Raw genomic sequence first — 25,234 nt, forward strand, 5'->3', positions numbered from 1 at the left:
TAGGGCATGATCCAAAGAGTTAGGAAGATCGAAAGCTAAGTGGGCCCCACTACAGAAAACAGTGGGGACAGTGGCGCCCACCGTTGAAACCTTCCTAGTGCCCACCATGATGTTTATATCAGATCCAACCTGTTCATAAATTCACAAAGACATAGACAAAGGGAAAATTCAAATATCAGCTTGATCGAAGACTTCTATGGCCCTCCAAAAATCTTTTAATGGCAGGCGTTCGTACTGTTTTCTCTGGTGGGGTCGACTTGAGATTTGGATCTACTTCAATCTTTGGCTCATAGACTAAAATGGATACAATGAATACATCATAGTGGGGCCCACAGAACTTGGTGACGTCACTTATTAGCGAGATAGCTACTGAAGACGTCAGTAGCGAATCCGCGTCCATGGCGCCTGGCCTTCACAACTTTCAACTACTTAAACTGACTTCTTCCCTGTGCTCTTATAGATTGACTTCGATAGAGAGAGAGAGAGAGAGAGAGAGAGAGAGGCTACGTTTTCTGCAAATTCAAGTTGCTGGGTATGTTTATTACAGTGAAATTCATGTGTTCGTGACATGTATAGATACATCTTTTTGATAGACAGGTACATGTTTTTCTCTTTGGTTTCAATTGCAACTACACAGAAAATGTTCATATATTGTTAAAACTAGTAATTCTTATAGACCATGTTCTCTTTTAGCTTGCTTCTTTTCTTTCTTGTTTTAATCGAGGATTCAAAGAAACCCAATGCTACAATTCCATCCAACTGATGTCTATGAACCTTAGTTTGAAAATCTGTAAACCCAATTCGACTCGGTCTCTGACTATATTTAAATAAACAGAGAGGCTTTTTATGGCTGTGACGATCACCGACTTGCCATTTTTTTTGGAAATGAATAGGAAATTGGTGTGCTGTTCCAATTCCTAAAGTGGGGAAGTGGGTATGAAAAATCATTTGGGTTGGGTGTAGATATCAATTCCCAATAGCAGAAAACCGATAAAAAGGTTGTGAGTGGCCAAATACCGCTTTAGGTAATGCCCCCATCTGTAGAAAAGGATTTCTGGAATAAGGGTGTGTTTGGTTGCATCATATTTCTTGATTCATCAGTCTAATTTGTTGCAGAATTTCATGATGTTTGGTGCAACCAAACACACCATAAACTTTTTCTTTTTGCAATTTTTACTTCAAAATTCCTCCCAGAATTGGATTTTACCAAATAGTGCCTCTAGAACCGATATTTCCGGGGAGTGCTTTTTCAGAGTTGAAATTACACTACTTCCTTTGTTTATATTTATTCACAAAGTGGGGATTAAGGATCATGGGGCCCATGTGTTATGCGTGTAAAATCCAACCTGTCAGCAGATGCAAACCAAAATTATTATTAGATTAACCAAAATTATGGAGGATCCAAACATGAAGTGGGCCAATCCATAAAAAATAATATACACCACTCAAATATCCAAATTCAATTGCAGCCATTGTTCTGAGTATCGGGGATATTATCGATAATATCACTGATATTATCGGTATCACCTGCTCGGCAATACAACTGACATTGGTAATATCAGAAATTTCAGGTATCGGCGATCTATTGCTAAATATCGCCAATATATCAATGTTGCCAACGTATTTTACTGTCTAAATTCCAAGTGTCGCTTGTATTACCAATGTATCACGGATATTTCGATAATATTGCCAAGGTAATGATATCGCCAAAAATCTGTTTATTAAAAAAATTCATTTCATTTTATTTTATTTTATGGGTGCACGGTTGTATGATGAAATGGATGTTTTTTTTTTTTTTTTTTGGGTTAGCTTGTTAGTACACACCGCACTATCAGTTTACGCTTCACTGTTAGCCACCCCACTAGGGAATCGATACTAAGACCTCAGTGTTGAAGCGAGGTATTTTCAATCAGTCTACCACTTGAGCTATGGATTAGGGTGTTGCTGAAATGGATGTTGTTGCAACTAAGACTACCGCTTACCGGCCTCCAAAACCGAAATACCACGTTATAAAATCGGCTTCGACGACTCGCAAAATAACCCAAGCACTATTTATCCACAATATTGAAGAAAATGTGAAAAATAACAACAACAACAACAACAAAAACAACACAAGCCACAACACAAGAAATTTACGTGGTTCACCACTTCGGCTACCCCATGGGCAATCCAGCAAGGAAATAATTCATTATGACAGAGAGAGATTACAAGGAATCTCTCTATTTATGTTGGTTAAATGAACCTACAGAGTGAGTTGACCTGACATGAAATTCATCTGAGCTGTGTTGTTTCAGCTGAGTTTTGAGTTGACTTCATGAAATCTCAGTAGGCTCTAAATGGTCATATAAGGAAATTGAATTGGAGTTGTCGGCAGTGGTTAGTTTGAATGCTAATTAAGGAAATCACAATTCAGTTAGTTTAAATAATAATCAGTCCAATTTGAGCAAAATTTCATGATATTTGGTGCAACCAAACGTACTCCAAACAATTTTTATTTTTATTTTTTCAATTTACGTTGGTTAAATTGACTCAGCTCAGTTTTGAGTTGATTTGATGAATTTTGGGTAGGCTCGGAATGGTTTTTTAAGAAAATTGAATCAGAGTTGTTGGCAATGTTTAGTTTGAATGTTAATGAAGGGAAACACAATTCAGTTAATTCTACTTTATTAGACAGATAATGGCAATCCAATTCTGCATGGAACCCAAATGCACCAATACATTCTCAATATGCATGCTGTTTTGGTGGTGTGGAAACGGAACCTGCACTAAGTGGGCATCCGTTTTCCCACTTTTCCACCCTAAGTGACTATTGAGATAAGAACAGGAAGTTCCCGTTTCATCTCAACCATGTTTTGGAGTTGTGCTTCCTGTTTGTTGTGGGAACTGGAAACACCCAAGTGTACCGTTCGACTGCAAATTCACTCTTGATACTTTTTGGTAGGAGCTTATTTTGGATTATGAATAACATGAATAATAGAGGGATTTGTATTCCTAAACCTGCTTACTGTCATAGACTTATGATTTTGTGTTTTATTGCAGTTCCAGTGCTTGAGAAATGGCTGGTGATTCGGATGATAAGGTACCAATGCTATTGGATAGTCATTCTCAACTATCCGATGATTCCATGGAAGTTCAATTAACAAGGTTTAATGCTAGGCGTACTACTCGGAGTGTATCATGTGTGCCAATGTCTGCTACGAATTCCATGGGGCCCTACGGAAGTGAAAATAGCCCTTTATCTCATACTAGTCGTTTGAATGGCAAAAAACAGGCCCTGTTTATACCCATGAGCGGTCCTTTATATAGTAATACGAAGCCTGAGAACTTCTCTCAGCCTATGAATGGGACATTGGGTGGAAGAACAGCAGCTGTCAAGGAATATGTTATAGAAACAGGCCAGATGGACTATCCAGATGACAGCTATGGAGGAAAGAATGAACATTTGTTGAAGTCTGGGCAATTGGGTAGATGCAACGATCCTTTCTGCACCACGTGCCCAACATATTATGATTTTGAAGCAGAGCGTAAGAAGTATAAAAAGGCTTCAACTTCTAAAATTAAGGTGATTCCCTTTGCTGAGTTCGCTCTTCTTATCTAGTTGTTTATGCTTTTTAATATGCTGAGGTAGTGATTTTGATTCTTCAAAAGATATCAAACCGAATGGTTTGTTAGAGATAGTTTATCGAGGTCAAAGTCATTTTGCCGTTATTATGAAAATGACAATACATATTTTTCATTCCCTCCTAGTTGTATCTATGATACTACAAATAAGACTACCCATTAAATATACATTATATATTCAGAACACAGTTAGATACAGTTCTCCATTTCCTAAATTATCCAGCAACATGAATGCATGTATGCTGCTTGTAGTAGGGTGTTTATATTTAGCGGTATAATGAAATATTTCAGGTGTTGTTTTTAATCTGTTAACATGATGAAATAATGAAAATGTTATTACTTATGATTTTTACGATACACAAGCAATATATTAGATGAGATTGATAAATTTTTAGGATTTCATAAATGACTTTCTATTAAAACAGGATTCAGTTATATATTTCTTACGAGTATCTCAAAGTATCCAATACCAATATCAGTCTCATGTTGTTTCCAACACACTTGTGAACTTATGCATGACTTTGGGTAGGCATCTCCACCGTGCATGTGTTGTGGCCCAAAACGCCCAAAACTCAGTCCAGTCTGTTCGTCAGGTGGGCTAAACATGTACATTTAATGTAGAAAATTGATCATGTTTTAAGCTTTCTGTTTCTTACATTTGTCGTGCACATGATGTCCTGACCAGCCTAATTTTTGGGATATGGCACATGCATAGAGGGGCCACCAAATGAATGACCTTGATCTCACACATGCATGCTACATTGGCATGCGAAGGGAGTGGATTACTCTTTATAGTAGACATCACATTTTTCATCCCACTGATATTGGTTTTATCTTCACATGTTCATGGAGTATGCTTATGCCTTATGCCTTACAAACGTGTTTGATTATCTTTTTATACAGTTACATAATGCACTTTATGGGGATGCCAAAGGTTGGGCGCAAAAATCAACTTCCTCTCTAAAAAGATGTATTCCTGGCATCGTGAATCCTCATACCAAGGTTGTTCAACAATGGAACCAATTTTTTGCCATTTTTTGCTTGGTGGCGGTTTTTGTGGACCCACTGTTTTTCTTTCTACTGTCCGTGGAAAAGGTATAATTTTGTTCTCTTCCATGTTAATGACATACAATTTAGATTGCATTTAAAACTTTTTTTTAAACATTCAATTGGATTTAGAACTTTTCACATCTTTACCTTGAATATATGATGAAAATTTGTATTGCTGGGTATGTGTATGTGTTTTTAGCTTTCTCGGCAAAGTTCTGAATATAGGTGTTGGAGGGCCTATCAGCCGAGCCAAAAATGATAAGATACTGGCATGATTTTTTTCACCAAAAATGTGAAAAATGTAAGGGAAAGGGAGGAAAAAAAAGGGAAACACAAGAATCTTTCATCTGTTTGTATTTTTTTTTTTTTAATGTCTCAATGATGTATCGGACCTGTCAGCCTAACCTGTTGAAAGCTGAGTTTTTGTGCCTTTGACATCTAAAATTAGGGCCTGTTTGGATTGGAAGAATCCAAGGTCACATGGAAAAATGTAACCACAATAAGTATAGTGGAAATGGAATTGAAGATTCCTTACCATTTCTTGCAATCCAGACGGTGAAAAACAGTGATTTTGTGGAAAAAGTAATTATGATTTTTTCCAAGAGAAATCCTCAGTAAATGCTAGAGATGATTTCTCAGTGATTCTTGTGATCCAAACAGTGTGAAATAGTGATTTTGTGGTGAACTGTAATCATGATTTCAAAACCAGAATATATAGAGTGGAAGTAGAATTGGGGATTCTTTTTTTCTTCTTTTTTTTTTAATTAATCCAAACATTGGACAATAGTGATTTTTTTGCAAAAAAAATTCTTTTCCTGCGGATTCCTCCTATCCAAATAGGGTCACTGGTATTAACAGTATCGTGGATTAGACATCCTTATGCATAAACTATAGAATCATTCATCCTCATGTATAAAGGATTTGGTTACATTATTACTACTTGGAATTTAGAATCTAGTAAAACTCGGAAAATATAAACATAGGACAATCCTAATAATTCAAGTCCTGGCTGGGAAATTAATGGTTAAGAAGATAAATGTAGCACTGGTCCACATTCGCATGGAAGGAGCCCTGCAATTGGTGGATATCTTCAAATCTGGGAGTTTCGTGCGGCATAGTCCATCTGTAGTGGGCAGGGCTGCAACTTGGTTAAGGTCAACCTGAGTTTGGACTGGGTTGGGTCAGTTTGTCGAGGTCCTCGAGTCAGGTTCAGGTTGGAAAATGTTGTATTTGATATCTTTAATCAAGTTTTATGTTTCCCTTTCCGTTTGGGATTCTTCCCAGTTTCCTTTTCCATTTGGGATTCTTCCCAAGGCTATATATATGGGTGTAAACGGGAATAGAAAATATTCCTAGGGTTTTTCAAATTCGTCCAAGGGGCTCAAAGGGTGTAGCAAGGGTGAGATTCGAGGTTGTTTGAATCGGGTAAGCTCTTTCTCTTTGTAATTTTTGATTTCATAGTGTTTATCTGTCGCTTTATGCCGTGGTTTTTTTTCCCGCAAGGGTTTTTCTATGCTAAAATCATTGTGTTCTCTTGGTGCTTGGTTTGTGCGATTGGATTACTCTTCTAGATTCATCTCTGTGTGCTTCCACGGTCCCCCAACAGAAAACACCCTCAATTTGGAATCAGGTTTGGGTTGAGCACATTTGAAATTAGGGTCGAGTGGGGTTGTGGTTTGGGTCTCCTTTAGTTTGGGCCGAGTTTGGGTTGACCCTCAACCCAACGCAACCCGCCCAAGTTGCAATCCTAGTTGTGGGTCAAATATCTATCAGGCAGGTGGTAACAAAACTTATTCACTCCATGACCATGAGAGATTTTGGGACCAGTGGTCTGGATCACTAAATTATGGGCCCACCTGTACAAACTAAAAACTTGAGTATGTTGGCACCTCCTTGGAGGGAGGATCATATCATTCCTTTGGTTTTTTATTTAGGTCCATGGAGAACCTGGAGATTGAGCTGAAATTTTTATGCATTCATATTCATTTTTGCATATAATGCACAATTACCATTGCTAGGATCCATTAATGGCGACCATTTTGTGGACCTTGAAATCAAGTCCAGGTTGGGCCCACAGGTCAAAGTTGCAGCCCAATCCAGTAGCAAGAAGGCCCCAAAGCCCAACGGGCTAGCACAATCCATTGACAGTGCTACTATGCTGCATGGATTTTTAGTTATATGTGCCTTTTCTTTCCATATCTTTAACTATCTAATTTTATTTTTACAACAGGATGATAAGTGTATTATCTTTGATTGGTCCTTGGCAAAAGCAATTGTGACTATGAGAAGCATTACTGATTTCATCTATGTTCTTCACATGCTTCTACAGGTAAGCCACAGTTACATAATTTTTTTATTTTTATTTTTATTTTGGAATTCATTTATGATTTTAGGGTTCTAATTGAAGGTGTGGCCCTTGATAGAGTGGAATGCCGGAACAGGATTCATGTAGCCAACCCCAATTAGTTGGGCTAATGCGATGATGATGATGATTTGGGATTTTAGGGATGAAATTTTCTTTATCATTTTTTTTTGTGACATTTCATTTCTACCATTCTATTTTATCACAAGTATGGAATCCATGCAATGCACTGATGTGCAAATGTGGAAAACACCTTTAATGTGCCAAATTTTTTAGTTTGTTGAGAACCCAATTGTTCATCAAGTAGACTCCACTATGCTTCTGTAGTGGTCTAATGACCGGAGCAATCTAGTCATATGGGGGCCATGTGGTACTAATGGTCTCAAACCCTTCATCTGATCTCACAAGCATGATTTGCCAGTTTACAAAGTGCTCATCTCCGAGGCCCACGTAGTTACTTCACAGCCTCTGCTTGAAGTAATGCCACATTTCAACACCCTATGGTCCCGCACAAACACACCACAACTTGCATTGATGAAATTTGGGTCTGATTTTTCTAATTCCAATTCATTAGAAATAAAATGAACTTTTGCAAAAAGCATGCAATGACCAATATGTATAATATTTGTGGGTTGCAGTTCAGGTTGGCTTATATTGCTCCCGAATCAAGAGTGGTGGGTGCCGGAGATTTAGTTGATCACCCGAAAAAAATTGCTCTTCATTACTTACGTGGCTACTTTCTACTCGATTTTTTTGTTGTATTACCACTACCGCAGGTATGGCTTCCCTCTTGTGTATACCATCATATCTTCTATTAGGGCTTGTTTGGATTGATGGAATCAAGTTTTCTACCATAGAAAAGAAATAAATTTCCACTAATGTGACATTTCTGCCTTTTGCCACAATGAAGTATGCCGTGGAAAACAAGATTCATTTACACGGTTTTCCTTCAAAAAACACTTTCCATTTCCTTAAAAAAAATGATATCCTCATTTCCACATTGTAGAATCATCGATTAAAGAGAGAAGAAGAGAAGACAAGAAAAGAGAGAGGAAAGAAAGTTGGGAGAAGAGAGGAGGGTGAGCCAGGGTTGGATGCCACTCTCTCCCCTTTATATTAATAGAATGTCAATATGACAAAAATGCCCTTAATAACAAAAGCAAAGATACCCTATGTGTCCCAAACTAAAATAAACAACTAATAACAAGAAGAAATAACAAAAAATAAAGTCTAGGTGGGTCATGTAGTGCTATGGCCCACATCTCCACATCCGTTAACACTCCCCCTCAAGCTAGAGCTTAAACGTTATCGATGCCAAGCTTGGAGTATATGGGCGTAAACTAACTATTGACTAAAGGCCTTGATGAACACATCAGCTAGTTTACCCTAAAACCGGACACATGGCATATAAATTTCTCATTGGAGACCTTCTCATATATGAACTAACGGTCAACTTCAATATGTTTAGTTCTCTCATGATAGATCGGATTGCTTACAATGTGGAATGTTGTTGATTATTACAAAATAACTATGCAAGTAGCTTCACTATAAACATCATTTCCAGTAACAATTTCTTGATCCACACTAACTTACAAGTACTATGCGCCGTTGCTTTATATTCTAATCCAATGTTTGATTGGGCCATAACATCGCTTCTTACATTTCCACATAACTAGATTTCCTCCTACAAACATACAGTACCAGTAGTAGATCGCCTATCTATTAAAGAACTCGCACAGTCCACATCAGAGTACCCTATGATCTAAAGATGATTGTTGTGTCTATATAGAATTCCCTGTCCTGATGCTTCTTTAAGATACCATAGAATTCGTACAACTGGATCCATGTGAGGTACCCTTGGAGAGCTCATAAATTGGCTCACCACACTCATGGCATAAGATATGCTCGACCAAGTGATAGTTAAATAAGTAAATTTCCTAGCCAATCTTCTATAGCTCCCTGGGGTCTTCCAATACATCAGGTTAATCACCAACTAGCTTATGATTCAGATCCATTGGTGTATCAACTAGGTTGATATGAAGAAGACCAATCTCCATGAGTAGATTCATCCAAAATATATTTTCATTAAGACAAATTAATTCTTTCGGTGGATCTAACAACTTCCATAACAAGAAAATATTGAAGATTACCAAGATCTTTTGTGAGAAAATATCTCTGAAGATAGTTCTTAAGTTTAACAATCCCTCTATTGTCACTTCTTATAACAAAAATATAATCAACATACACCACTAATATAATAAGACCCTAGGCGCCTTTCTGTATAAAGATAGAATGACTTTGAATGAAGTCATAGTTCAACACAACCTTACTAAATTTGTCAAACCATGCATGTGGTGATTGTTTCAGCCCATACATCGTCTTGTTTAGTTTACATACCTTGTCTAACTCCCCTTAAGCAACAAACCCAAGTGGCTACTCCATATAGATCTTGTCTGTGAGATCACCATGAAGAAAGCATTTTTTTCGTCCAATTAGAAGAGGAGACAACCATGATTAATGGCCGCACAGAGGATAACAAATAGAGTTCAACTTGGTAATTGGAGAGAATGTTTCAGTATAAACAACACTAAGGGTCTAAGTATATTTCTTTCCAACTAATAGTGCCTTCAAACTTTCAAATGTACCATTAGGGTGAAACTCAATGGTGTATACCCACTTGTAACCAACAACACATTTACCGATAAGTAGATTGGTGAGTTCCCAAGTATTGATCTGATAAAGAGCATCCATTTCCTCTTCCATCACCTACTTCCACCCCTTGTAACTGTTAGACAAGCTCACATGCCTTGTATACCTTGTATACCTTGTATAGTTCGTTTCCATAGGTAGAGAATTCTGATTTTATTATTTTCCTTGTACAGATGACTGTAATCTTTATATATTCAACCCCTTTGGGTTGTCTCAAAAACAGAAAATCTTTCAGTTCCTCTCTATTTTCGTGGTATCAAAGCTTCCCTAATCCAAAACCGGCACCACCTGTCACATCCAACCATCCCTGCGTCCAGTCACCATCCCTGCTGCGTCCGACCCCCATCCCTGCTGCGTCCAGCCACCATCCCTGCTCGTCCGATTGCCCCTGCATCGTTCAACCACCCCTCTTGCTTCGTCTGACCGCAACTGCTCGTCCGACTACCCCTACAGTGTCGCCCCTGCTCGTCCAACCACCCCTATTACACGCCCCTCTGCTCTTCGATCTGTTGTTGTTGTCGAACTTTGTTCCAGATCCAGTAACCCCTATTGCTGTTCCAGATCTACATTTTTCAAATCCTGCGCCCTTGTTGTTGTTGCTCCAGATCTAGATTTTCCAAGATTCAGCACCCCTGTTGCTGTTGCTGTTCTGCCGAATCCAGAAACTGCAATCCCTTGGGTATCTCCTGTTGTACAGTACATCTAAAACCTTCTTCTGTTGCACTCTTTATGTGCTTTACATTACTTCAGATCAATGGACAAGGACTCATCACGTACAGAGGCCCCACGTTGTAGTTTTGATGGTTCGAACTATTCTCTATGGGCCATCCATTTTCAGAACTTCCTCAAGGGTCGTGGTTTGTGGGGACTAATTGATGGATCTCTTACTATCCCCACTTCCACAGATGTTGACAAATTAGCTGATTGGGAAATGAACAATGGACGGATTATTACCTGGATTCTCGATTCGGTCGATCGGTCCATTGTTGTTGGCCTCACACCTCATCGCACTGCTAAGGCAATGTGGGAGCATCTCCAGACAATTTATCAACAGAGTAATGCGGCCCGGTTATACCGCCTGGAACAGGATCTCGTTAACCTTACTCAGGGTGATGACAGTATTCAATCATTTTACTCCAAAATTGTCATACTTTGGACAGAGATGGCTATGATGGATCCAACATTTCTTCATGACTTTAAGATATTCCAAACTATGCTCGAGAGTGAGCAAGTTCGAAAATTTCTTATGAAGCTGCATCCGAAATTTGAGCATTGTCAGGCTGCTCTCTTGAACCGTAGCCCTACTCCTTCATTGAATTCGGTTATTAATGATTTATTGGCTGAAGAACAACGACTGAAAGTTTTCTCTCTTCCTTCCTCAACTCCGGGATCATCTGATATGGTGCTTGTTGTGTCCACCACTACACTAACACGTGGTTCCACTCCTTTGACTTGTCACAGCTGCAACAAGGTGGGTCATGTCGTCGCTCAATGCAAAGAATGATGTGCTTATTATCGACGGACTGGTCATGGTATTCAGGACTGTCGTACACGTGCCTATGCATCTTCTTTCGGCCGTGTACATGGTGATCGTGGTCGTGGCCGTGGTCGTGCTTTTTCTGCTACTGCTGCCACTATTTCTTTCGAGCCGTCTGTTAGTGATACTGCATCTACTGTTTCTGCTGAAGGTCTTTCATCACTTTTGACTCCTGCGATGCTCTAGCAAATCGTTCAGGCCCTTTCTACGGCCGGTATGTCAGGTATATCCCCATCTTCTACATGGTTCTTCGATTCGGGTGCTTCCAATCATATGACTGGTATTGTATCCCATCTTCGTGACATTCGTCCCTACACCAGAAATCAGACTATTTCTACTGCGGATGGCACTAAACTACCCATTCAGTCCGTTGGATCATTGACTTTCTCTCCTTCTGCCCATCGCCAGTTCACCCTTCGTGATGTGTTTCATATCCCTAACCTCTCCTCCAATTTAATTTCAGTTGGTCAACTCACATCCAATAACTGTTTAGTCATATTTCTTCCCAACTGTTGTTTGTGCAGGATCTGGCAACGGGGAAGGTATTTGCGATGGGTAGGCGGCATGGTCGTCTGTACGTGCTGGACTTTGATCCATCTGTCACTCCGGCTCGTTGTTTCTTTTCCCCATCTTCATCAGATATTTGTTCGACAAATAAATTGTGGAAACTGTGGCACTTTTGCTTGGGTCATCCACATTCCGATCGGTTAATTCAGTTATTTTCTTTTGGCATGTTAGGGAACGTTTCTCTTAATAAAAATGATTTGGATTATTCTTGTTCATCTTGTTATCTTTCAAAAAGTAAGTGTATTCCTTTTCCTATAAGTACTACAAAATCATCTTCTATGTTTAAACTAGTGCATACAGATGTCTGGGGTCCTTCACCAATTATGTCTCTCTCTGAGTTACGGTACTATGTGGCTTACCTCCTGCATATTCCACATTTCGTGTTTTTGGTTATGTCTGTTATGTTCACCTGGCTTCACATGAACATAACAAACTATCTCCAAAATCGATCAAATGTGTGTACTTGGGGTTTGGAGAAACTCAGAAGGGTTTTCGATGTTATGATCCGGTTTCTCGTTGTATTCGGGTTTCACGACATATTGTTTTTCTTGAACATATTGCTTTTCATTCATCTCTTCCTCCTCCGCACACCCCAAAATCTCCTAATCTAACCACCTTTCCTGATATTCCTTTTGCCTCGAGTACTCTCCCTCGTCCATTGCAGGTTTACTCACGTCGACCACGTACAGCTCCACCACCGATTACTCAACCCGAACCTACTGTACCTGTTGCAGATCCTGAACCTACCTCAATACGTCGTTCCGCTCGTGTACATCGAGCGCCTGATCGCTTGATATGCTCTATGTCTGTCATGAATGCTACTCTGGATACTATCTCTATTCCTACTTCATACACTCAGGCAGTCACTCATGATTGTTGGAAGAAGGCTATGGCAGAAGAACTTGCGGCATTGGATGATAATCATACGTGGGACATTGTCAATTTGTCACTCGACCCGCTGACTAACAACTAATTGGTAACAAATGGATTTATTCTGTCAAGCTCAAGTCTGATGGATCATTGGATCGATACAAGGCTCGACTTATCGCTCAGGGATACAAATAGGAATACGGAATTGATTATGATGAGACATTCGCTCCCGTGGCCAAGATGAAAACTGTTCGTACTCTTCTTGCGATATCTTTCATTCGCTCTTGGCCACTTGCTCAGATGGATGTGAAAAATTCTTTTCTTCATAGAGACCTCCAAGAAACAGTATATTTGAAACCTCCTCCTAGCTCTTTAATCCCTGACAATAAGGTATGTCGCCTAAAGAAAGCCCTGTATGGCCTCAAACAGGCACCTCATGTATGGTTCCAACGCTTTCACGATGTTGTTACAGGTACTGGCTTTACTCAAAGTAGTCATGACCCATCCTTATTTTTGCGCACCACTGCTCGCAGAATTGTCATTGTTCTCGTTTATGTCGATGACCTACTTCTGACTGGTAGCGATGCTACTGGCATCTCGGCTTTAAAGGAAGTTCTGCAATCATCCTTCAAGATGAAAGACCTCGGCCATCTAACATACTTTCTTAGGCTTGAAATTTCACGTTTTAAACGTGGGATCTCGGTCAGCCAGCGTAAATATACCAAGGATCTTCTTGCCTTGGCATCATTGACGGATTAGAAGACAGTTCAGACTTCCTTAGAACTTAACGTTCAATATGGCTGTGACGATGGTGATCTCCTTGCACAGCCCGACTTATACCGCCGTTTGGTTAGGAGTGGTTTACTTAACTATGACTTGCCATGATATTACCTACGCTGTCCAAGTCGTCAGTCAGTTTATTTCTACTCCTCGGACTCTTCATATGACTGCAGTGTTGCACATCCTATGGTACCTACGTGGAACTCTAGATCGATCACTGTTCTTCTCCTCCACGGCGACTCTGGACCTTCGTGCTTATTCGGATGTTGATTGGGCCGGTTGTGCTCTCACACGAAGATCTACCACTGGCTACTGTGTTTTTCTCGGCACTTCTCTCATCTCTTGGAAGTGTAAGAAGTAGGCACTGTTTCCAAATCAAGCACAGAAGCCGAGTATCGGGCGATGTCCGCTGCGTGTAGTGAGCTTGTCTGGTTACATGGACTTCTTTCCGACTTCGGCATTCCTCTGTAGAATCCTACTCCACTCCATGTCGATAATCTAAGTGCCATTCAGATTGTCTCTAACCCGGTTTTTCATGAACGAACGAAGCATATTAAAGTTGACTGTCACTTTATCCGCGAGAAATTTCAGTTTGAGCTTATTTCTCTTCCACATGTTGCATCCCATGATCAGATTGTCGACATTCTCACCAAGTCCCTCACTTCTGCACATCACTCATTTCTTGTTGGCAAACTATTACTTGTCGATGACTAGCATTAGTTTGAGAGGGGATGTTAGACAGGCTCACACACCTTGTATACCTTGTATAGTTCGTTTTCATATGTAGAGGATTCTGACTTTATTATTTTCCTTGCATAGATGACTGTAATCTCTATATATTCAACCCCTTCGGGTTGTCTTAAAAACAGAAAATCTTTCAGCTCCTCTCTGTTTTCAGTAACAATGCTTCCGTGTATGACCTATGAATAGAATGAGAAGACAAGGATAAGACAAATTTATAGAAAGTGGGAGATAAACATTGAAAGGATACATATTTGGAGATAGGGTGGTCAATACATACATGCTTACATTTTCTTAAAGCAATAAGAACATCATACCTATCTAGAGAAGTCATTGAATCACTTGGCTCGAAAGAGGATATGGTTGATAGCACATCATGATTGGTGGCACTATCTGTCCGTTTTCTTCATGAGTAGACTTTTAGTTGAGGCACTATAGGAATAGAGGAGTTAGAAGGAGGAGATTGGGTTATGTCTTCTTCAACCTCAATAGGTACCAATATAGCTTCCACATCAAGAGATTTATTGTCTTTTGAGAAGAATGGAGTGGACTTGAGAAATGTTACATCTGCACATACATATTGTCTTCAAAGGAAGGACTGTGAGAACAATAACCTCTTTGTGTTCGGGAGTACTTAAGAAGAATACATTTGATGACTCTAGGATCTAATTTAACATGGCCTGACCCTAATTGATTGATAAAGCACGGACATAAAAAAAAAAAAACTTTGGGAGGTAAAGAAAACAACAAGTTATCTGGGAGTAAAACTTCATGAGGGGATTTACCCATTAAAACAATTGAGGGCATTTAATTCATCAGAAAACATCGTGAATACTGCATTACTCCTAAAACTTTTGGGAACATTCATGTAATTTAATAACGAGTGACCTTAAGTATGTGTCTATTTTTCACTTTGCAACATCGTTTGTTTGGGGTGTGAGACATGGTATTGATACAATATGCCTATTTCAGAAAAATACAAACTAAAAGATTGAGACATATATTTGTTGGCATTATTTTAACAAAACACAAATACCTTTTGGGTTAAATTAGTTTTGTACTTCCATGTGGAAGGTCTTCAAAGTAGAGAATAATTTAGATCAATCTTTCATTAAGTAGATCCAAGTCATTCGCGAAAAATCATCAACAGATATAACAAAATATTTAATACCTTGACCTACTGGAAATTAACCTATGCCCAAACATCTGAATGGACTAAAGAAGAAGGAATCAAACTACGCTTTTCCACATGTGAAAAATGAACATAATGATGTTTTTACACACGTGAAAAATGAACATAATGATGTTTACTTAAGCTCACACACTTCACACTCTAGAACTGATATGAATGATAAGGAAGGAACAACACTTTCAAGAATCTTCATGGATCAGTGACCGGGACAATAGTGCTAATGATAGGGAGGGATTTTCTTCTATGTTGTTGCTTCAACAACTTCACAGTCAAGATAGTACAACTCATCATTTTTATGTTTTCCATCAATCTTCTTCTTTGTCTTTAAATCATGAAAAATACAATGTGAAGGATAAAAAGGTTATAAAGCAATTAAGAGATTTGGTAAGCTTGCTAACAGACAAAAGACTTAAAGAAATTTAAGGATATAAAGGCCAAATGACAATGAGAGGGGAGAACTTGGGTGAACAATACCCATTCCGCATACTTTGGACTGGGTACTATTGCTAGAGTGACAATTGAAACCGTTCACAATGTATTAATAGAGGAGAACTCACTAGATTTACTTGTCGTATGGTCAAATGCTCCAGAGTTAATGACCCATGGAGTAGGAAACTTGGATCTTAAACAGGTCATACCCGAGGTCACGGATGTAGCCGTAGGAGTGAATGTAGCAAAAGCAATGGTAGGAACATGCCGATTCTATAGATTTTTCAATAACTTAGAATACTCTTCTTGAGTAAGCGTAACCATCTCTTCATACATACGTGGCTATTGAGTTGTTGACGTAGTAGTAGTTTGATGAGATCCACTACTCTCTTCAATGTGAGATGCTTGATTAGTCCATGCTGGCTTTCCATGAAAATCCTAACATTTTTCTACAGAATGATTCGTAAGCCTATGATGGGTGCACTTCTTAGGTCCACGACCTCCTCCCGCTTCACCGCAACCACCTTAATTACCTCTGCCACCATGGCCACCACCTTGGCCTCAACTAGTAAAGGTTGCTAAAGCAGAGTTGTCAATGGATCCACTTGTAAAGCCAAGAGATATGTGTTGGAGGAGAGCATACACTTCATTAAAAAAATGGCACATTCTTGCCACAAAAAAATCTGTGCACAAACCTGTTCATATTCACGTTTTAAGATGGATAAAAACTTGGCCATACAAAACTCATTGTTGATGTTGCTTCTTTAAATCAGTAGTAAGGGGTTGATACACATTCAACCCCTCCCATTTTTCTTTTAATTTTGAATAATATTTCACCTAGTGATTTATCTCTTTCTTTAAGCCCATATATTTCCTAAATAACTGATATGTCGGAGAAATGTTTTTTGTCTGATGAATACATCTCTCGTAATCCATCACACACAACCACATCATAATTTGAGAATTCTCTTATTAGATCCATTGATCATAAGCACCAACACTCTCATCAGTCTTTTCAGTGGTCAAGTATTTTAATTTGCCTTTGGCAGTTAAAAAGATTTGGATCACTGAAGATTATTTGTTTCATTGAATTTAATAGATGTTATTTGGACCTTTACAAACACGGGCTGATCTTTTGCAACCAACGAACACCCAACTTGTACACTTCACATGGTCTGCATTCTACACTTGAAGAGAATAACCAGCCCACATCTCCATATGTTCCAACAAATCACAAGAGCCGATGATCACAAACACGGCATCCAACGAAGCCAATTAGTCCACACAGCCACACGTCCCACACACGAGAGGTGACAATCATGAACAGTCATCCCCTTCTCACACATGAACAATTATTAAGGCCCGATACAAAAAAAAAAAAAAAATTTAGAAGAAGAAGAAGAAGAAGAAGAAGAAGAAGAAGAGAGAGAGAGAGAGAGAGAGAAGGTTTCTTAAAAGATTTTCAGCACAAGAGGGATGAAGAGACTAAAAATGAATGAATGAAAAAGAATTATAGGATAGAATGGAGAAAGATGGATTAGATCATAAACAAGGATGCTCTAATACTATGTAGAATTATAAATTAGAGAAAGAAGAAGAGAAGAGAAGAAAAGAGAGAAGAAAGTTGAGAGGAGAGTAAAGTTGAGTTAGGGTCGGATGCTCACCTTCTCCCCTTTATATTTATAAAAAAAAGTCAATATGACAAAATTAGTCTTAATAACAAAAGAAAAAATACCCATTGCATCTTGGAAAAAAAACAACTGATGACAAGAAAAAAATGACTAAAAACAAAGTCCAGGCGTTTAGGTGGGCTGTATAGTGGTATGGATCACATCTTCACATCCGTTAACACACTTTTTGAGAGACAGATTTCACTTTTTGACCTATTGACCATTCTACATTTCCCAGGAAATCAAGGAAACTACAACAAACCACCTTTTTAGGATTCTTTTACATGGATTATGTCATCTGCAGTATTCCTTAAATATGATGTTTTCCTTTCAGAATCTACTTCTTGGAACATCTGACCCATGCATCAGATGGACCTCAAAGTTTAGAAGACCTGGTCTGAAAATCAGGCTGGTCAGCTCACCAGGTTGCCCAATATTGTTAGAAAGCAACGGACAGTATACAACTGTCCACATTAAGCGTGCACTTGCAGCATCTTTGATGAGTAGAACAGCCTGTTTTTGGGCCCAGTCATCTCCAAGGAAGGCTCACTTGCCGAGTAGTTGATTTTGATATGAGAAAATGTCCTAAATTTTTTTTTGTGCTCTACTAACTTTTTTCATTATCTTTGGTATGAAGATCATGATATTTGTGATCATCCCCAAGTCCTTGGGATCATCAACGGCAAATGATGCAAAGAATCTTCTACGTGCCACGATTATTCTCAATTATATACCAAGGATAATACGATTTCTACCATTGCTTGCGAGTCAATCTGCTAGTGGCTTCATTTTTGAGTCGGCATGGGCAAACTTCATCATTAATCTTCTGATTTTTGTATTGGCTGGGCATGCCGTGGGGTCATTTTGGTATCTCTTTGGAGTACAGGTCAGTGAAATCTTTATGCAACATTAGTATCTGGTTACTGCAGTTTAACTGAGGATATGATCCTCAATAGGACGGAATGGCAGAATGGGATTCGTGTAGCCAACCCGAAGTAGTTGGGATAAGGCTTAGATGATGATTAGTAGTTGGTTCTTAGTTGCAGGATCCTTCTATCTATGGCTCCTGCTTCAAATTGTGCTTCGAACTCTCACTCCCGCTCCTGCTTCCTTTCTATTTATACTTGTTTATATTTTAAATAGACGCTTCCCTGCTCCTACATCCAAATTTGTTGCCAATTCGCTTCACGCTTTGTGCTACTATAAGCTGGTTGCTGCACCTCACTACTTTACAAATGTCATGAATCATGCTACATTATGCCTTTCAAAGCTTCTGTTATTTATTGTATAATGTGGTGAACATTTCTTCTTATGTGCTTGCAATCATCTTTAAAAATAAAAAATAAAAATAAAAAATAAAAATAAAAATAAAAAAATCATTGGGTGATGAGAATTTTATTTAAAGAGAGGAAAAAAGAAAGAAACGACAAGAAACACACACACACACACACACACAGAGCAAGAGAGAAAAAAGGCAAAGCAGCACTTTGCAACAAAACGGAAGAAAATACAACTCATCTAGGACTGGACCTCCCGTCTTCAATATAAAGTGACACTCTGTCAAGACTCGCCTTAGTAAGTTCATCTGCCTTGGCATTAGCTTTCCTGGGAACATGCTCGCTCATATAGAAACACTTGGTTCTAGCAAAGATCCGCTGCTTCCTCAAAAAAATCAGCCGACTTCCACAAATAAGAAACGAAGGAGACCCATGAAATGGTGTTGGCAAAATCTCCTTCAAAGTAGTATCCTTGGGCCTCGAGCTCTTAGAAGTGGAGGCCATGGTCTTATGATCTAGAACGTTAACAAGATGGGCTCCATTGTGGATGATCCATGCCCGGAAAAATGCAAATAGGATGATTGTGAACCTTCAATTGGTCTTCCATAGAGGGATGGTTAAATTAAATAATACAGCAACAATCCACATTCCTTGGAAAATGAACCTAAATTGGTTAATTAGGATCTTCCAATGGGGGAAAATTTTGGTGCATGGTGGGACCCATTAGATGACTGGCTTGGATCACCAAACCATGTGTCACAGTTGTACAAACTCAAGACTTGAGAATACTATTTGTATTCTCGTGTCAATGTTCATATAATTCCTCCCCAAGTTTTGTTGTTGGCTTTGATGTTCTTGTTTACTTGAATAGGAATGAAACCATTATGAAACTCACAATCAATGGGTTGATGGAAAATGTGAAAGCAATAAGGAAAATTACAGAACGCAAGAATTTAACGTGGTTTGTCAATTGTCATGAAAGTAACTATGAGATGATCAAGTAGATTTAACCATATGAAGATTACAAGCACAAGCTGAGAACACTTCGTTTTTAGTGTTCTCAAACCCTATTTCAATTGGCAACAGAAAGGAAAATTCTTAAGCAAACCCAAAAAATCTCCAATACAAAAGTTTCATCCAAACAAGGAAACTATCTAGCTTTTACATGACGAAATCTCCCACAGGACCCCTCTAGCAAAGGTTGTAAAGGGTGGCCCTTCAGGTCCCCACCATTGATCTCGCTGGGATAATGGGAATGTAACATAGAATTTTGAGGCACACATAACAGAAATACACGTGATGTTCGGTTCTTTTTTTTATTCATTCTCCATGCCTAGGCGTACTTTGTAGTATTTTCTGTAATTATATTCATTGTATAATTTCTAATGGAAGAATATAATAATTTTGGGATTGTTGGGGTGGATATTAGTGATGCAAAGAGACAGGTGCAATAATAATTTACTTATGATCCTCTACCACTATTGAATTAGATACACTCCCATGGAAGCTCAAATTGCACAGTTTTTTCTTGTCTAAAATAGTTCATCTCATCACCGGTATGCCTTTTCTAATGGATGTGAAGAATGTGTTTCTTCATGAGGCCCTAAAGAGCAATACAACATATCAAACCACTTCTATGCACCGGTTCAACAGTGTTTACCTGTATTTTGATGCAGAACATGGAAAATTAAATATGATATGCAAGATCTCAGGCTTTAGATCATATTAATTCAAAGCAATCCATATTAATTCCACATCCTACACAAAAGCTCAAACATTCAAGTAAAGGGGAATCTGCACGAGTCCAGGCCTACACAGGTTAGGGCTGGATCTGTTAAAATTATGATCCAAACGATGCTCAAAGATAAGCAGTAATCATCCACACATGCACAACAATCAGTCCCTAATCCAAGGGATTCACCAATTTCAATTCAAGGAACCCTAGGGTGAGAAAAGGGGCAAACAAATTACGGATAATGCAATCTAGGGTTAGGGTTTATGAAAAACTAGTATGAGAGGGTAAAATAAGAAGAAAACTTGAACCGGAAGACAGTTCCCGCGCGCGGACAACAACAATGGCCCAGACGTACGTGCGTGTAATCACGGCCGCACGTGTGTGGGGCCCACTATTCAGAAAAAGGTCACCTTGGCCCTGGTCATCCAGGGATGGACTCCAAAACTCCCAAATCTCAGCTCGATCCGATGCACGGTTTGTGCATGGTGCTCTGTCGAAGTTTCAGCCCTCCTGCAAAACCAGATTTTGAAAATCTGCTGTAGAGAGAAAAACAGCTGCAACTATTGATGGATTTGTAGATGGAATGTTTGTAGGAGAAGAGAAATATGGATAGAAGAAGGTGGGGGTGAATCGGGATAGATGTGGTTTCGCACCACGGTAGTTAGCCCTTCGAAGAAGGGAGGGCTTCGCACCCAATTAGGTTTTCATAACTCGAAACGGAGCAGGAAAACGCAACAATTTTTATTCATCTTCATTGACTCAAAAGAACTACAAGGGGTGCCTATTTATAAGAAAACCCTATACCCCAAAACTCGTGCCATGTGCGCAACCTATACTTGGCGATGAAGTAAACTAAAATAAAAATCAATCAAAGAAATCTAAAGCGTTCATGATGTTCTAAATAATATAAATAAGCAAAATCTAAAATATGAAATCAATCCGACCAGTGGGCCACGATCATGAGATCCCATGATGGGATTTTCTTGACTATCGGGTCCACTCTTTTGAATCAAAACTTCTTCTTCTATCTAAAAGGCCCTCCCTGGACGTCGTCATCGAGCCAGATCGACAGCGGGGCCCTCCGTCGTACATAAGTACGTAGAGGGGGTGGTGTGCGTGCACATGTGGACGGCGTGCGGGCATGCGTGTGCACGATGTCCTCATCATATTTTCAGTGGAAGACCATGTTGAAGGTGAACATATCATTGCATGATTTTTCTTCATTTTTGCAATTGTGTAAATGTGTCATGAAGAATGTATTTCTTCATACAAACTTAATGCAATTTCCGTGAGCTCTTGAACTTGATGCACAAAATTCCACATTTTACTTCGATTTGTCAGACTCCTATCCTGTTTTTGTTTTGGTATATATTACAATCTGATTGCTTTGTGTCAGTATTTTATATCTTTGATTTTAAGATATGGCTTTTCAACATTGATTTGATTTAATGCCTGCTTTGCAGATTGTTTTTGTTATTATGCATTCAGAAAGATGGATCTGATTTTGATTTTAACCTTTTGTAAACTTGTCTTAGAGGGTAAATCAGTGCCTTCGAGATGTCTGCTACAAAGACGACTTTAAAGTTTGTACAAGATTAATAAACTGTGGGCATTGGAAAAATATCCCAGACTTCAATTGGACACAGTGGCAAACTAATGGGAATGCGAGCGATTGCTTTAATACTACAGATCATGGTCATTTCCTTTATGGAATTTATAAAGAAGTGGTTCTTATTTCTACAAAGCGAAGTATTCTTACAAGATATACATACTCTTTATTTTGGGGTTTCCAGGTAATCCAATACTTCCTACATCTGCCTTCCTTTGGATGCTTTCTTCTTTATTGATTTGGTTATAGTCTACGAAAATTTGGTTCTGTTAAAAAGGAAAACAAGGTATTCAATAACAATGATGAGGGCTGTAATGGCCAGCCTTATGGTTGTTAAGATATAGACTGTAACGGTTGATATTTTTTGAAGGAAAAAAATATTGTACAGGCCCCATGTGGGCCCGTTACGAGCATTACAAGCATGTTACAAGCCATTTTGTTTATAAAAAAAATCAAGCGTTACAGCCCCATGTCACATAATGGGCACCACCATTATTGTTACAAAACAACCGTTATGGCCGTAATGTAACCATTTTTTATTACCACGAAGTTAAAAGTGAGCTTTTCTTGTTGAGTTCCATGTGATTTGTCCAATATCACCTTTTCAAAATGTGGAAAAGATCTAAGGCCCTAATTGGGAGCTTGGAAAATAAAAGGAGAGGAAGTGCAATTTTTCTTTTTAGTTACTATCTGTTTACACTAGATCTGACACTGTCAAATCAGACAGCTCGGAAGATGACACATGGCAACATCATAAAGATGGGATCTTTATGGCTGATGTGGTCAGAAGAAAGAGAGTCTAAGGGAAGCAGTAAAAGATTAAGTCAAGATAGCCATTGGGACATGTGTCACACATAGAATGAAGAACCGCCATCAATGCATGGCGAAATATGAGGCTACAACAGCTTGGTGGCCTAAAGGAGTTAAAATACAGGAGGCCATGATCACTTAGTGGGCTAAGCAGTTGCACACATATTAAAGAACGTGGTGGAACGGTTACAAGGTCAACCATTCCTGTAACTGCTCCAAGCCATCTATAAAAAGGGCTAAGAATGAATATCTCTAGGCCCTCGCCAACTCAACCAAACCAATATAGCACAATGCTGCAATCTCCATCCTCAGGGATGCTTATCTTTAGTTTAGTCTGCTTTAACTCTCCATCACTCATAGGCGCAATGCTACTCTCAACATGGATCGTAGTTTTTTGGTTTTAGCACACAAACATAATAAAAACAAGTGAGGGGACAAACCCCTTCACCATGGCCATCCAACTGTATGTCTTGGCCACGTGTGACATGAGCAATCATATATGTCTAACGGGAAAAGGCACTACAATTCCAGTAGCCTACTTAAAAGACTTTACAATTCCAATAGCCTATCGTTGAACTCTACATGTAAAAGGCTAGTGGTTACTCCAAGATTGACTTACAAGGATCTACAAGTCATGTAGGCCTTTGTCGCTACATCAACACTACAATTTCAGGACGCACTCAACGGTTCCACTTTTGTAGGATGTGCATGGATCTTTGCAAATTTCATTCCATTCTCATTCTAAGGACATTCCAAGCCTTTACCTCCAAGAGCACATCTTGAATGTGCCCAGGGAGTATAGAGAGTTGGTGCACACATTCTTCTACCATCCAAATGAAAGTTGGTAGGAATCTATAATCATTTCAAAATTCAAAATTTCCCTCCATTCACATTAAGTGCACACATTCTTTCAGCTTACCTTTGATCTTGTTGTCCATGTTATATTTTTAATTCTATTATGCATATTATGAGTGCTTATTTGCAAACTATCTTTGTTATTTGTTTTTTTCTCAGAAGGAGAAATCCCTTCATTTCATTGAGACATGCTCTGTACTTTCTTCCACCATGACAATAATGTGGAATGTGTCACTAAAAATTTCATCCTTACTATTATTATTATTTATTTATTTTTATGTATCTTTGATGTATCATTCACAGCAACTTTATGACATCATAGTGTTATTTTTATATAAATGCCTTGAGATTTCTGATTTTATAAGTAGGTTGTCAAAACTCCTAATGACATTCTCTTTTCATGATGATGTTATTGCCATAGCAAATCAGTACTCTAGCAGGCAACCAAGTGCCCAGTGACTTTGTTTGGGAAGTTCTATTCACTATGAGCATTGTTGGACTTGGCCTGTTTCTTTTTGCTTTACTCATCGGAAATATGCAGAATTTTCTCCAATCCCTCGGGCGGAGGTATGAAAGTCTCTCTCTCTCTCTCTCTCTCTCTCTCTCTCTCTCTCTCTCTCTCTCTCTCTCTCTCTCTCCCTATCTCATTTCACCAGACATTAAACCCATGCAACCCATGCATTCTTTCTGAAATCTACTTCTTTTCATCCTGAATGGTGAGTGCTGCATTAGACCATGCTATGTAGTTGACCTGGCCGCAAAACCAGAAGTCAGGCAGTCAGCTCATCAAGTGGGCCACATGTATGAATCAAAACTGCATGATTTTTCTGACCACCACATGTTGAATGGTCTTGAATATGTAATTTATTGGTATGAACTGTTTCTTTGGTTATTTTCTTTTTCATGTGGACCTCTATATTTACTACTTGCACTCATTTGTTTCTCAAGGAGGCTAGAAATGCAACTAAGGCTTCGTGATGTCGAACGGTGGATGAGCCATCGGCGGTTGCCAAAAGGCTTGAGAAGGTATCACTTTTTTCTTTTGCACATCAAAATTTGGGTTTCTAAAATTCATGGAACTTTTCTTTCTCAAGGTTTCACTATTGTATATTTTGCTATAATTTAATCTACAAGGATTGTTTGGTTTGTCATGAATATCAATGTTAGAGATGCAAAACTTTGATATTTTACTATTTCATTTATTTTTTTTGGTTCCGTTTTGTCCATTATTTCATACAACTTTGGAATTAGCCAATTTTGAGGTCATGTAGGCAAGTGCTACAATCTGAAAGGTTTAATTGGGCTGCCAATCGTGGTGTAAAGGAAGAAGCACTATTGGAGAATTTACCAGAGGATCTACAAAGAGAAATACGCCGCCACCTCTTTAAATTTCTCAAGAAGGTGAACATTGGAACTTTTC

The 25,234-nt window shown here is 38.8% G+C and overlaps 1 protein-coding gene across 4 annotated transcripts in view; it reads left to right on the forward strand.

Moving 5' to 3' along the window:
• The first annotated feature begins 379 nt into the window (after window positions 1-379).
• The window catches only part of LOC131251632 (probable cyclic nucleotide-gated ion channel 20, chloroplastic), a 33,119-nt gene continuing 8,264 nt past the window's right edge, over window positions 380-25,234 (forward strand). The window contains exons 1-11 of one of the 4 annotated variants that reach the window (XM_058252473.1): window positions 447-597; window positions 3,040-3,224; window positions 3,264-3,562; window positions 4,525-4,716; window positions 6,902-7,000; window positions 7,672-7,809; window positions 18,166-18,414; window positions 22,076-22,333; window positions 24,236-24,381; window positions 24,763-24,840; window positions 25,086-25,215. In XM_058252473.1, the coding sequence (XP_058108456.1) occupies window positions 3,056-3,224; window positions 3,264-3,562; window positions 4,525-4,716; window positions 6,902-7,000; window positions 7,672-7,809; window positions 18,166-18,414; window positions 22,076-22,333; window positions 24,236-24,381; window positions 24,763-24,840; window positions 25,086-25,215 (1,758 nt within the window). In that variant the 5' untranslated portion in view covers window positions 447-597; window positions 3,040-3,055. Of the gene's footprint in view, window positions 598-3,039; window positions 3,563-4,524; window positions 4,717-6,901; window positions 7,001-7,671; window positions 7,810-18,165; window positions 18,415-22,075; window positions 22,334-24,235; window positions 24,382-24,762; window positions 24,841-25,085; window positions 25,216-25,234 lie in introns of all 4 variants that reach the window. The other 3 variants (XM_058252472.1, XM_058252471.1, XM_058252474.1) reach the window with 3 other exon arrangements.

Source organism: Magnolia sinica, chromosome 7 (genome assembly GCF_029962835.1).
Source record: "Magnolia sinica isolate HGM2019 chromosome 7, MsV1, whole genome shotgun sequence".
NCBI classification, from domain to species: domain Eukaryota; kingdom Viridiplantae; phylum Streptophyta; class Magnoliopsida; order Magnoliales; family Magnoliaceae; genus Magnolia; species Magnolia sinica.